A 14,581-nucleotide genomic window follows, 5' to 3' on the forward strand; every position below is an offset into this window, starting at 1 on the left:
TGTATGAAGCTTGTTTATTGTTGGCGCTATAATACAGTTTATTATTTTATTGGAAATAAGGCACAATGTGACTTTAAAATAAGCTTATTTTGATGTTAAGATTTTTAATTCGGAAATCGTACTTAAAATACGAAACATTAATAAATTTTATTTATATAAAACGATTTCCGAAGTGGAAATCAAAATGTTGAATAACACTTATTGTAAAGTAAAATTGTGGTATATTTCCAATAAAAAACAGTAAGCTGCTATTTAAATCCATTTCGACCAAATTTTATTATCTTAGAAGATTGTGCAAATGCTAAAAAGACAACAGGTCAAATAAAACCAATAAGTTTGGCAACGTTGAATTTCCCCTTTTTTATTATTTCCACTCATGTATTTTCGGCAATATTTAAAGGGCGGACCTAATATACCTCTCTTTTCAAACAGGTGTTTCTCACTCCATCTCACATAAGGTCCATACCGACCATAAACTTTTACCTACACTGTATATATCACCATCCTTCACAATTACACTCAGTCATTAAAACCCTGATGACACGATCCGAAAGACTGTCAGACGAAGAACATAAAAATAAAGAAATGCGTAATGTGAGAACAGAGCTAAGAAAAAACGGCTTCTCAACATATACCATTGCAAAGGCTCATAATTCTCAAGAAAGTTTAAAGGACGCAAGAAAAGACGCAAAACCGATTGCAAAAGCTATTCTACCATATATAAAGGGAATAACAGCGAAAATAGGAAGGGTGCTAAGAAAACACAAAATTGAAACGATATTTAATACCTACAGAAAAATATAACTAATTTACTATTTGCCAAAACAAAAATATCGTTAAAAAATCAAGGAGTATACGAGATTCCATGTGGGGACTGTGACGAATCATACATCGGACAGACCAACCGAAGAATCAGGGTTAGACGAAAAGAACATCGAAAGGAGAGAAAAAACGTCGTCTCTTGCACAACATGTCCCAAACATAGGACATACAATAAACTTGAACCAAACTACGATGCTAGCTAACATTGAGACGCTTGTGTGCGTCACGCAGTGTGATGCTTTATTCCCAAACACAGAAACCATTTCAGTGTATCTACACAACCGGTTGTGTATCTACATAACTTGTATAGCAATGAAACTCTCGATTTATGTCAACAAAAGATTGAGGTTACATTTGTTTTGGAAGGTTTTATTGGTGGCGCCCTCTAAGCAGCCATATGCAAAACTAAAAAGACAACCCTCGTAATGCGAGCTACCAGAAGTCTTCCTGATAAGTGGTGAAACCTCAAAACACATTAGGTTTGGAGACAAAACACGTCTCGATCTGGATTTTACGAAAACATTGTGCCGTTATTTTATGGACAGGATTAAAACTGTGTTTTGTAGTCAGTTTTGATTGTTCATTAAATATAACCAATATTTGCCAATACAAATAAATAATTAGTTTATTAAAAACATATAAATGTTTACTTAACCAATACCTTTTCTAGTCATTCCACCTTTAGTCTACCCAGACCTAGGCTGGCCAGTTTTAGCTGCTTCTGCGACGAATGTCCAACCAGCACCTCCATCCATTCCGACCTTGGCTGATCGCCTGCACAACTACAGACAACACCTGGCACTTGCCAATGCTCAAAGCACAGTCGTAACTCACGCAACCCAAGGCGCCACTACTACCCTTGTGGAGAGAACCAGAAATCTGAGACATTGGTTAAAGCAAACAGGAATCGATGTCGGAGGAAGCGAGACCAATCCACCGCAAGCGACACTGTGAGATCAGGCGAAGAAGGACGGTGATTCAGGATGAATGGTTCGGAACGATCGTATGGTTTGTTTTTTTGAGATCTGATTAAAATAGTTACCGACCTTTATACAATTATGAATTGATTGTTGCAAAACAGATTATAAATTTTGTTATTTGAAGCAGTTTCGAGTAATGCACGAGTAGATTTTATTTATTGCAGCAATAAATTCTATTAATGATATCATTAAGCTGAAATAATATTATTTGATTATTAATTATTTAAATTTATTTACACAACTACTAGTACTAGTATCGCAACGTTCGTTCTTCTTCCCCAACTCACGTACCCTTACCTAATCCATATCGTCCCTCACAATTCTCCACTTTCCTTTGGCCCACATTAGCTTTTAAATTGCCCACTATATTTGTATCATGTCTTTAGTTGGCTTTAATACATTGCCAGTTTGTTCATAGGTCTTCATCCTTGTCTGCAGCAGGTGCATATACTTTTTTTTAATTGGTTTGTATTGCTTGATCCATTCAGCTAAAATAATATAATATCATAACATCAATACGCGATAAGAGTAGGGAACAAAATTACAAACTACTTTTTTTTGAGAAATCTTGTCAACTATAAAGCCAACTCCCTGCCTGCGTTTGGAGTTGTTGATACCTGAATAATACATTGCTCCATTCCTGATGTTAAATTTTCCTGATTATGTCAATTGTATCGCTACATCCAAGTATGTCTAGCAGTCATTCTGCACATTTCCGACACAGCGATATTCAATTTGCCTGACTTATAAACGTGTCACGTTCTTTGTTCCAATTTTTAGTTATTTAAAAGTTATTCTTATTTATTTGACAGAGATTTACCTGAGAGACGCTGTCGTCCTCCCTTGCTGGATCTTGGATTCCGACCTCCATGATCATTAAGTCAATTACTGATTTGTGGACCCATGATGATTTTTAACTAGGGATATCCATGTGGATTTTTATTGTGATTAGCGCTGTCTAATTTAGGTTTTTCGTGTTCGGAGTCAATTTCTCAGCTCCAGAGAAATGACGTGCCTTACCAAGTGTCGGTTCTTTCACTCGTAGCTGTTGACCAATACGTGGGAGATTACTTATACCGCTAATCATTCGGATAATTGGTTGGAGTGTTTCTTACTCTATAAGAAAAAAAATATATATTATCCACACAGTTTGGTTAAATTAACAGTATCAATAAGAACACTACAAAACCAGTAAGTCGGTTCGATACTGATAAAATGGCAAATCTTAATTTCTAACCAATGACAAACTGCAGATCACAATGACGATACGACACATCCACCGATCAAGCATCCTACTGTGTTTACTTTGAGCCTTCTTGAATTTGAGCAGACCATATTTTATTATTTCCTCGAATGTATTTTTCTTTACAAACCAGGATTCTTACTTTAAGGACTACCTTATCAGCCAGTGTATTGTTATCCGTATCTCACACCATACCATCATATATCAGACGCCATCGTTCAGTTTCTTATTACAGTGGTACCTCGACATACGAGTGTAATTCGTTCCATAATCTTGCTCGTATGTCAAAGTAATTTTCCCCCCGTTCCAGTCTCCAAAAAAACACGTTAGTTGTTCTTTTTTAAATGTTTTTAAATAACAAGAATGTATTTAAAAGAAGAAACATATATTTATAAGTAACAAAAAATACATACATATTCTGTAAAAACATAAGAAAAAGTGAAATGCTTACGGAAGCGCTTAATTTTCGTCAGTGGTCTTCGTTTTTTTCGTCACACTGCTCATTTTCATCTGCAGATTGTTTAAAAAAACTGTTTATGGAGGTTTGTTTCTTCCTCCCTTTCGAAATATTGCGGAAATATCTTAGACAAGTTTCGTTGAACAACACCGATGCACGACCAGTTGTAACTTTTTCGGGATGATTTTTATCCACGAACTCTGCAACTTTCTTCCACATTCCTAGGATCTCCTTTATATCTCTTGTAGAGACAACGTCTTCCAATTCTGGTAGTTCGTCTAACTCCTAGGTTTTCAGCTCCTGAGACTGTTCCTCGACAAGTTCGTTCACATCTCTTTCATCCACCTCCAGACTCATGGATTTTCTAAGAGAAACAATCTCATCTACCACTGACACTTCGGGTTCCAGGCCTTCGCAGGCCCTTTCATCTGCAGCCTCAGGCCGCAGCTTCTTCCATGCAGAGGTTAAGGTCCTTGTTGTAACACCTAGCCAGGCCTGCTTAATAATTCTTAGGCATATTACTATGTTAAAGCGGTACTTCCAGAACTCTCGAAGGGTAAGGTTTGTGTTCTCCGTCACCTCAAAGCAGCATTGAAAAATGTGCTTTGTATACAACTTTTTAAAATTAGAAATCACTTGCTGATCCATGAGCTGCAAGATAGGAGTGGTGTTGGCTGGTAGGTAGAGAATCTAAATAAACTTGAACTCTTGGAGTAAATCATCTTCGAGATTTGGTGGATGAGAGGGGGCATTATCGAGAACAAGAAGGATTTGCATGGGTAGGTTGTTTTGCTGTAGATATTTTTTAACAGAAGGGGCAAACACCAGGTTTATCCACTCCACAAAGAATTTCCTGGTGACCCACGCCTTTGGATTTGCCCTCCACATAACTGGCAGTTTTTTTTTAATTTTATGTGACTTAAAGGCTCTGGGATTTTCTGAATGGTACACTAGAAGAGGTTTGATTTTACAGTCGCCACTCGCATTGGCGCAAACTAGTAGAGTTATTCTATCTTTCATAGGTTTGTGACCTGGCATCGACTTCTCCTCTGCCATTATGTAAGTCCTATTCGGCATCTTTTTCCAGAAAAGCCCTGTCTCGTCGTAGTTTAAGACTTGCTGGGGATGGCCTTTGGCTTCTATCAATTCGGAAAATGTTTTGATGTAAACCCCAGCTGTTTACACATCCGAACTTGCTGCCTCAGCATGCCTGACGACGGAGTGAATGCCGGTCCTTTTTCTAAAGTTGTCAAACCAGACCCGACTGGCTTTAAACGAGTCTTCCGATTCATCATTTGTGAAAGTGTGTGTGTTGAGGTTCCTCCTTGAAGCTGCTTCTCTGTCACCCACACCATTAGTAGTTTCTCCATCTTTTCATAGAGAGAAGTCCGGAGCTTAGAAATTATTGTAACGCCCTTAGCTGACATTATACCATTTATCACCTTCTTCCATTAAAGTACAGTACATATCATTGATGTGGTATGCCTGTACATCCTCACTAAGTCAGTTACTCGTACATCTTGCTCATGTTTTTCAATGATTTCACGTTTTAGTTCAATAGATATTATCTTCTTGCTTGAAACAAGCAAAACAGACTGAGGTCTATAGTAACAATTTACACAGTGTAAATTACACCGACATCGAGAGTGCAATATGGTTAGTATTAGAATCAGAATTTTCGTCGGATTTAACTTCCAATGACCATTTAATTTGTCGGTCCAAGTAATAGTCACGTACAGACCCATAAAATGATCTTTATGGCGAGCCAGTAAAGTACTATTACCAGTAAAATTACCATATACCACTGTATTTTAAAGTTTTTACATATTTTGCAAAGTTTTAAACGCTTATAACGAGATTTCAAGAAGAAGCAACAATAAAGGTATTGTGATTTTTCTTAATTTTTAAGTAATATTTAACTTTAAAATTTCAGAATGTACTTTTTTTTAGATTATTACTAACAGGAAGATTACTGTGAAGTGATAGTTTACAGATAAATCGGTCAATTATGATGAAAAAACTTCCTTTCAGCTTAATGCACGTTGAATTTTGTATAAATGTCGGTAAATTTATCTGTATTTAGAAATCTTTCTAGAATACGATGTTAACAATATAACATTCACGGTGAATATATATTGTGTTTATTAAAAAATGTTATTAACAAAAAATATAAGTATGAGAAATCAAAATTGCGAGATACCTTATTTTAACGAATTTTTGTGTTTTTATACACTATGCTCAAATGAAATAGATTATCTCTGAATATTTCTAAACGAAAAATATAAGTTCTTATAATCAATATCTTAAAATAAACTGACAAAATTACAAATGATGAAATGCTAAAATTTCCAACGAAATTTCGTAGATTTGCTGTATAGTACACAGTGAATCTGTTTTGAGGTGGAGATTTGGAAACATATAGGTTTTTCTTTGAGAATATGCAGAGTGTTTCAAACTCACTTGAGAACTTTGAGAAATATCATTCCGGAATTCTGGTATCCTGTACCAGCTTATACAGGTCTAGTGTATGGGTACCATATTCGTTCAGGGAAATAAGCAAAAAAGTACCATATGTGTGACACTGACCCCGCCAGGCAAACGACAATTATTGTTTTGAGTAGTATGGGGTCCTATAACAAGAACCTTTATGATACTGCAGTCGATTTTTGGACTTAGCCCATTAATGCCTACTATATTTTATGTAATTCGCGAGACGCTGCTACATATTTCTTCTAGTCAGAAAAAAGTAAACATTAGTTGTTTTCCCAATATAGGTTAGAGAGTAGATGTTAGAAGGTAACTGTTTATCATAACATTAGAAATTTATAACCGCTTGGCGGGAAAGGGTGATTCGTTTTGTGCTAAGTTTTAGAGTTTATATTATAGTTTACTGGCTGCATTTTAGGAGAGTTTGTAGGACTATTTTGACTTATTTTGAAAAATCTTTTATAGTTTTCAACTAGTAAGGCTTCTAAATATCAAATAGTGATATAAATAGTATTGAAATTTATACTGGTGAGTATTTTGAAGGTCTTTGATTCTTGCGTATGATATATAATACGCTGGGCAATCGTGGTAACTAATTAATATTGTTTCTGTTGTGGAAAAAATAAAAAAAAATATGATCCTAATAATCCCAAAGATGCCGAGGAATTGTTAAAAATATATGATAGCTTTAGAATATTTAAAAAAACTTTGGCTCAGAAAATTGACCAATGTAATGAAGTTCAACTCCCGTTGCATTATCCAAATGACGGAAATGATTCTGACAGAGATGATGCTGAAAGTGATGAGAAAGACCAGTTCAATTACACTTTTCAAAGTATTGGCCGAGGTACACTATCTCAAAGCATGGATATTACAGCTGTTTCTCGAAAAACTACAGCAATTGAGAAAACAGTTTTGTCAAATACAACTGTGCCTGAAACTCACAATTCAGGAAACAAAAGAAAAAGGTAGGTTGCAGGAATTTCACAAGATTCTGAAAATAGAAAAAAATCTATGAAAAGAATCTATCTAAGTGGGAAGAAAAAAAACTGGAAAAAGGAGCAATAAATGATATTTTTAAAGACAATATGGAACCCAATATACTCAATGAATGGAAACAACAAAATCTCAAGCCAATCGATGTGTTTAAATTATTTGTTGATGAAAAATGCATGAACTATCTTTGTAAAGAAACGGTATAGTACGTTTCACAAAAATCCGGTTCTTTGTCTTTGTCCGTTGATGATTTATATAAATACTTTAGCATCCTTATTCTCACTGGATACCACCCATTGTCTTCTAAAAGAATGTATTGGGAATGTCAAGGGGACTCTTACTCACATCTAGTTAGTAATACTATGAGTCGAAAGAGATTTGAACATATTCGTAGATTATTAAACTTTAACGATAATACGTTGTGCCAACAAACTAATACAGCGTTCAAAGTTCAACTCCTAATTGACCATCTAAATGAACGTTTTCATCATTACTTCCAGCCAGTGAACTGAAGTTTCTCAGTGAATGAAGCTCTGGAGCCGTATTATGGACAGCATTCAATGAAGCAGTTTATTTAACGAAAACCCATCCGTTACGGATATAAATTCTGGTGCGTTGCGACCAATACAGGTTACCTTGCAGAATTTCATCCATATACCGGAAGTAGAGATAAATTTCAGGGTAACTCGTTAGGAAGTTCCTTAACCGAAAAGCTGTGTACAGGTTTTTACAAGAATCTGTTATCTATATATTGATAATTTTTTTACAGCTTTACCTTTACTGACAAGGTTGAGAGATCAAGAGATACAATATATACAAGAGATCAAGATATCGGCACAATTAGAAAAGACAGGATTGAAACAGCCCCACTCAAAGAAATAAAAAAACAAAAATATTGAGGCAATTTTTTTATTAGAATTTTACAGGCGAATTGAGGAGGCCCTGCTGACAGCTCCAGATATTCCAACGCCACGTGGAGTACGCCCAAAATCTTCAATCCGTGTTGCTGACGAAATTCGTTTGGATAATGTGGGTCATTTGGTGGACAAAATTGAAAAACAACGAAGGTTCGGAAAATGTGGAAAGTGTACCAAATATCGATGCATTAAAAAATGTAATGTAGGACTTCATACCGAGCAATTTCTTGTCAAATATCACACATTGTAAAAATTAAAAAAAAAAATGTTTTATGAAATATTGTGTCCTTCATTGCCCAGCGTATGATATATCATACGTCAAAAAAAGACAGTTACAAAGAAAAAAACGTAAATTTTGCACATTGCTATTAAAAACAACCTTTCTAAAGATTTCATTCCGTTTTAAAAAAAAATAAATATTTTGGGCATTAATGGGTTAATTAGTTATTAACAAATTAAGTTAATTACCATTTAAATGGGAATAAGCCACAATTAAAGGTTAAAATACGTTTATTGACGTTTCAATTTCCACTTCGGAAATCGTTCTCCTAGAACGATTTCCGAAGTGGAAATTGAAACGTCAATAAACGTATTTTAACCTTTTATTGTGGCTTATTTCCATTTAAATAGCAATTAATTTAAAATGCCACAAGAAAATAGCTTCAGAACAATATTAACAAATTAAGGTTTAAAAAATTTTCAAATTTTCGAATTTTGCGCATTCAAACTTAAAAGTTTGTTCTTTCAAATGACGCTAATTAGATATCTTAATTGTTATAAACAAATCTGCTGTGAATTATTAAAAAAAATACTAACTTCGTCCTAAATTGTCCTAGAACAACCTTTTTTAAGATTTATGAAAAAATGCAAGCTTTCCAAATATGAACAAATAATTTTCCTGCAGGCAATGTTTAAAAAGTTATTCTAATTGTTTATAAGCAAAAAATTGACATGTTTTTGCAATATTCAAATTTTTTTTAATTGATTTTTTTTTTAATAATATTGATAGTATAAATCTTCTTTTTTCATAAGATACCCGTAGAATTACTGAAACTTTATTATTTTCTGACATATTGTTGCAAAAAAATTTAATTTGGGATAAACAAATAAAATAAAATCCGCAAGGAAACTAAGTTCCTGTAGCTGGCTGTATACCATGTATCACAAACAATTTATTAAAATCCTTTATAATTTTAATTATATACCTTTTATAAAGGATTTTAATAAATAAAATAACTTTTAAACTATTTGACCGATCGCTTTGAAATTTTAGTTATATTTTAAGCACCATAAGTCCCAATATACCATGTAATATGAAGGTTCTGAGTTTATTTTTAAACAAGTTAATAATAGTTATAAAAAACCGAAATTTCTAAGCAACAAAGAAACATTTATAAAGTGCCATTTTGAAGCTTTTTATATGACTTATAAGTAGAGACTGTATGTAGAGAGTATGACATAAGTAGAGTCACATATCAGATCAATTTACGGTTGCAAAAGGCTTGAGACAGGGAGATCCTTTATCCACTACATTATTCAACTTAGTGTTAGAAACTGTAATCAGAAAATGCAGCATGAAGGTGGAAGAAACGATCATGAAAAATGAGCACCAGTGCTTGGCATTTGCTGACGATCTAACGATCCTAACAAAAACCGAGAATGAATTAAGAAGAGTTGTGAAGAAAATCATTGAAGAAGCACAGAAATTCGGATTGGAACTAAATGAAGACAAAACCAAATATATGATCATGGAAGGGACACAAGGGAAAAAAGAAGACTTTAGTGTGAGGTCTTTAAGTGGTAAAAGCTATAGTTTTAAAAGGGTGGACAAATTTGAATATCTGGGTGTAGTTTTCGATGAAAATGGAAAAGAGAAATGGGAGCTCGAAGCCAGAATAGCAAAAGGGAATAAAAAATTAGGTAGTTAAGACCCCTACTGAACTCAAAATACGTTTCTAGACAAGGTAAACTCAGAATATAGAAAACAGTAATTCGACCCACAGTAACATATGCCGGTGAGACATGGACATTAAACAAGAAGGAAGAGGCTACTCTGGAAAGATGGGAAAGGAAAATATTGGGACGCATATTCGGAGGACGGAAGACAGAAGATGGTTGGGAGAGAAGAACCAACAATGAATTAATGGCTTTATACAAAGAACCTACCATTACCAAGTTCGTCAAGTCATAAAGAATCAGATGTTTGGGACATGTGGAAAGAATGACAGCAAACAGAATGCCTAAACTAGTAATAACCAGAAAACTAATCGGCCCCAAAAGAAGAGGTAGACCCAGAACGAGGTGAATTAGTAAAGTGGAGGAAGACCTTAAACACGTGAAGGTGAGGGACTGGAAAAGAAAAGCACAAAATAGAAGCGAATGGAGAAATATTGTCCACCAGGTCCTTCAGAGTAGTTAAGAATGTTGTATATACATATTTAAGATGAAGTTTTGTTTAAAATAATTGTTAGTTAATATTAGGATTATGTTTAAAAAAAATGCCATAGGCCTTAACGGCCTGTTGTGCGTAAAAATAAATAAAACTACCGCCAATAGTCAAACTGTTACATGTTTAGTATAGGTATACCGATTTTCTTGAAAAAATGAGATTTTAAATTAAATTTTTGAATCGTTAAAATATAAGTGCACTCAGCTTTTTATCACAAATAGTACAGAAAACACTTTCATTGTCTATAATCTTCATTTCACTGTTGCCACCAACCCAACTCCGCAATAGACTTGATTTTTGTTTCGCTACTTTCGGCATATTTTCAAAAAAGAAATTATTTTTATTTTATAAGCACAATATTCACAATCCCAAGTTGCTTTGCCAGCTGGTAAAGAGAATTTAAAAACGAATTTACTGTATAATACCTACCTGCATGTTGGCCATATTCTTCTGATAAATAATTCCCAGATGGGTTTTCCCAAACAATAAAACTTGTAGATTTAGTAGATATTTGTAATAAAATTATTTCGTAGTTACCTTACCTAGTACCTGCTATGAATAATTCGAAGAAATTATTATCTAAATATGTATAGAAAACTATTTAATTTATGTGATATTTTCAAATATGTGGCAATATGTTCTTAATCAAGTAAATATGAATATCATATGCATTTATAAAGAAACCCATGCTGCATATATATGCACATGCATTTTGCATATAATTCAGTCTCTACTTATAAGTTTCTTGCGCTCAAATTTATTTCAAATACATTACTTTTTGCTTATAGTCCAAAAAATCGACTGCAGAAAACATATAAGTTCTTGTTAGAGAGGTCCACAGCAACTGTCGTTGGCATAGAGGGGTCAGTGTTACGAGAAAAATCATATTTCCCTGGAATATACTATATTTGGAGTCACTTTATTGTCTCCAAAAAGTGTTTACCGCCTGTGATTCAAGTGATTCAATGCCTCGCAGTCATGCAAGATATGGTTGACTGCTTCAGGTTCTCTGCTGCAGAGTCTGCAGCTTAATTGTCTGGGTCGTTGTTAAAAAAAGAAGAGTATTTCGAAATATCGTTATTGCTCAATTGGCTCCAAAAAATTTGTGTTATTCTAATAGATTTATTAAAATGTTTGTCTTCCCACATCGTGAAAGTATTAGACATAATCTAAGGGATTAAAAAGTAGGTACCTGTTTTTTGCAATTTGTTCAATTATTAATAAGGGTACTTATTAGCTTTTGTAAGTCTGTTTGATGTAAAATTTAAGTACAAATCTTTATTCTAATTTTCTTCTACAATCAATAGTTTTTAAGCTACAAATGGAAAAAAGCACAAAGCGTAGGGTTTCATTGTAATTTTTCACGTATTTATTTACAATTTTTTATGCTATGCATCTCAATATTTCGTCAATCTTCCGTATACTCCCCAGTAAAAAATCTATTGTTATCTAATAATGTCCAAACTCTCTACAATTCCAAATGAATGTGTATATTACGTTGAATATTTTTACATTTATTAGGCATTTCTTATTGGCTTTACGTCGAAATGACACCGAATAAGGCTCAAAGATCCTTTAAAAGACGTTTTGTAATATCCAGAATAGGTCATAATTTATTTTGAACATAGTATAAATTTATTATTATCTTTTTTATTCGTGATATCGTATCTCGTGCATTAATGCAATTTGTTAATGTTTAAGAAAGGTATATTATTAATGTTAGAAGATGGTAAAGTGAGTAAGTAAGCGACAAGTATTAAAAAGCACAATATTTTCAAAAAATATCAGGGTGAAACATGTAAGATTGTTTTACGTATTCGAAATTTAAATTTTCTAGTATGTAATTTGTATGAAGCAATTCTAAATATCGTTCTTGGCTTAATCTAATCAATCATGTTAAATGGTATAACAGTATTTTTATTTTATAAATAAAAACTTTTTTGATTATTTAAGATATAAAGACTATAATGATATCTTTAGTGTGGTTTTATTAATGAAGTTAATTATTTAATTCTTAAATTCAATGTCGCTAATCATCTTCAATGATTTTTGTGTCCCTTTATGTCACTACTCATCTTCATGTTTTTAAGATACAGACATTGATCACACAATTGACAGGTTTTAGTAGTATGCGGAACAATTCTTCCGACTTACATACAACCCTTTAAGAGTTTTAGCCTCCCTGCATATGCATATGCTTGGCCACGTTTTGCGGTCCATTATTACAGCTCTTTTCAACGGCAGATAGATTAAGCTCCTGGAAATTTACTCTTTGTCGCGGACGAACCAATGGCTTTGATACAGCTATATTTCCAGTAGCTCTCCCATTACCACTTCTCAGGACATACCCACCCATGTATGTCTTCGGGATCTGACTATACTTGTTATTAGAGTTGTTTAGTGAGGATTCTAATTTCTGCGTTTAAGCGAATCTTTCAATTACCTTTAGAATCTTGTTTGTCCCTAGAATCTATCTTAATATTTTGTTTTTAAAGGTAATGGGGCGTTGTTGCCCTTTTAGTGTTAGCACAACTGCATAATGGCCTACTGGTCTTAGATAATACACATAGTTTAAATACTATATTTCCTCTTCAACTTCATTGTTACCATTCAGTATTGTGCCCAAATACATGAAGTTGTTTACCCTCTCCAAGTTGTTCCCATCAATCGAAATCGAGTAGGCATCAGGTTTCTGTGTGACTCTTCCATGAATTTGGTGTTGTTTATGTTGACAATCAATCACACTTCGCCTGCCGATGCTTTTAACCAGTTATATGGAGGAAAGAAGATATGGCACAAACAATCTGTATTTACTAAATAGGACCACTCGATGTGACACTGTGTCATATCCAATATGGCGAGGAGCAATTTCTTCCACCAAAACTTCGATTCTTCAACTTAATTTTGGTTAATATATTAATACTGTGGAGTTAGTAGTGTGATACTAACAACTCTGGCAAGAAGTACTATCCAATATGGCGGAACAGAGCCTATCTACTTCACCGTATGACATATCGCCTCTCTTCCATATCGCCGCTTTTAACTGAGGATACAATACCTTGATACAGTTTATTTTGCTGTCCATATTGTTTATATCGTCAGTATATGTAAATGTTTTGTACTGCTTCACTGCTTGCCACCCAATGGAATTCCCCCTTGTGTTTATTGCATCGAACTAACGATCCAATCTAGAACAATGTTAAATATAAGTTTAGTTAAAATCTTCGATGATCTGATACCGATTTTGACACTGGATTTAGAATTCGCGACACGTTCTCTTGTCATATTTATTAGTTTTTGAGGGAAACTATACTCTTTTATTATCCTCCAAAACTTTTTTTTTTCAACACTGTTGTAGGCTTGTTGAAAATCCACGAATAGTTCGATAATATCTAGATTATATTTCCATCGTTTCTCCATATTTTGCCAGATGCTAAAGTTTTCATCTGTGGTTCCTCTATTTTTTCTGAAACCATATTGGTATTCACCAATGTTTTCTTCGGCTTATGGTGTAAATCTTTTAAGCAAGATATACGAAAGTATTTTGTATATGGTTCACAAAAGAGATATGCCTCGATAATTGAAGCAGTTTGTTCTATCTTTTTTTTTTGAATAATGGTGCAATTAGTGTTAGGTTCACTCTTCAAGAATTTCTTTCTTTCCCATATTGTTACAATAAGGGAGTGTATTTCTTTTGCGAGCTTCTCTCTACCCTTCTTTATTCTGCCGATATTTTATCACAGTCAGTAGGTTTGCGGTTTTTAAAAACTCGTCTTCTTCAGGTATCTTTATACAGTTTTACAATTTGCACATTTTGTTTGGCAAATTTATCTTATATTAATTATTTTAACCACACACAGGTTGAACAGATTGATATGTTATATGTATACTCTTTCAAATATTATTTTTAATGTAAAAATTAAAATTAAGATTGAAAGCAACATACTTAATCGTTAATCATTCTCATTCATAAAATAAAAACACTGTATTATACCCTAAAAAAATCAAATTTATGGAAAATTGTTGAATTTAAGATTTTTCAGGTTATTAAAGTTAGTGTGAACCCTGTCACAGATGCCAATCCCAATTATATAATATGAAAAATATTAATGTAGGACAGATTATAACAATATGTAGTATTACTATGATGAGCGAAAGGACATTTCTTTACAACAATAATTATTATTCCTTAATGCTGTGCCTATATACATGAATTTTACCAATGTAACT

General features: G+C 33.6%; 1 protein-coding gene across 2 annotated transcripts in view; it reads left to right on the forward strand.

Annotated features, from left to right (window-relative positions):
* The window catches only part of Cep164 (centrosomal protein 164), a 67,135-nt gene that overhangs the window by 42,322 nt on the left and 10,232 nt on the right, over positions 1-14,581 (forward strand). Inside the window, exon 13 of one of the 2 annotated variants that reach the window (XR_011950792.1) lies at positions 1,493-1,830. Coding sequence is in view for 1 of the 2 variants with exons in the window: in XM_072530392.1 (XP_072386493.1) it covers positions 1,493-1,776 (284 nt within the window). In the remaining variant the exon portion in view is untranslated. Of the gene's footprint in view, positions 1-1,492; positions 6,219-14,581 lie in introns of those variants that run through there. The other variant, XM_072530392.1, reaches the window with a different exon arrangement.

Source organism: Diabrotica undecimpunctata, chromosome 4, assembly GCF_040954645.1.
Source record: "Diabrotica undecimpunctata isolate CICGRU chromosome 4, icDiaUnde3, whole genome shotgun sequence".
NCBI classification, from domain to species: Eukaryota; Metazoa; Arthropoda; class Insecta; order Coleoptera; family Chrysomelidae; genus Diabrotica; species Diabrotica undecimpunctata.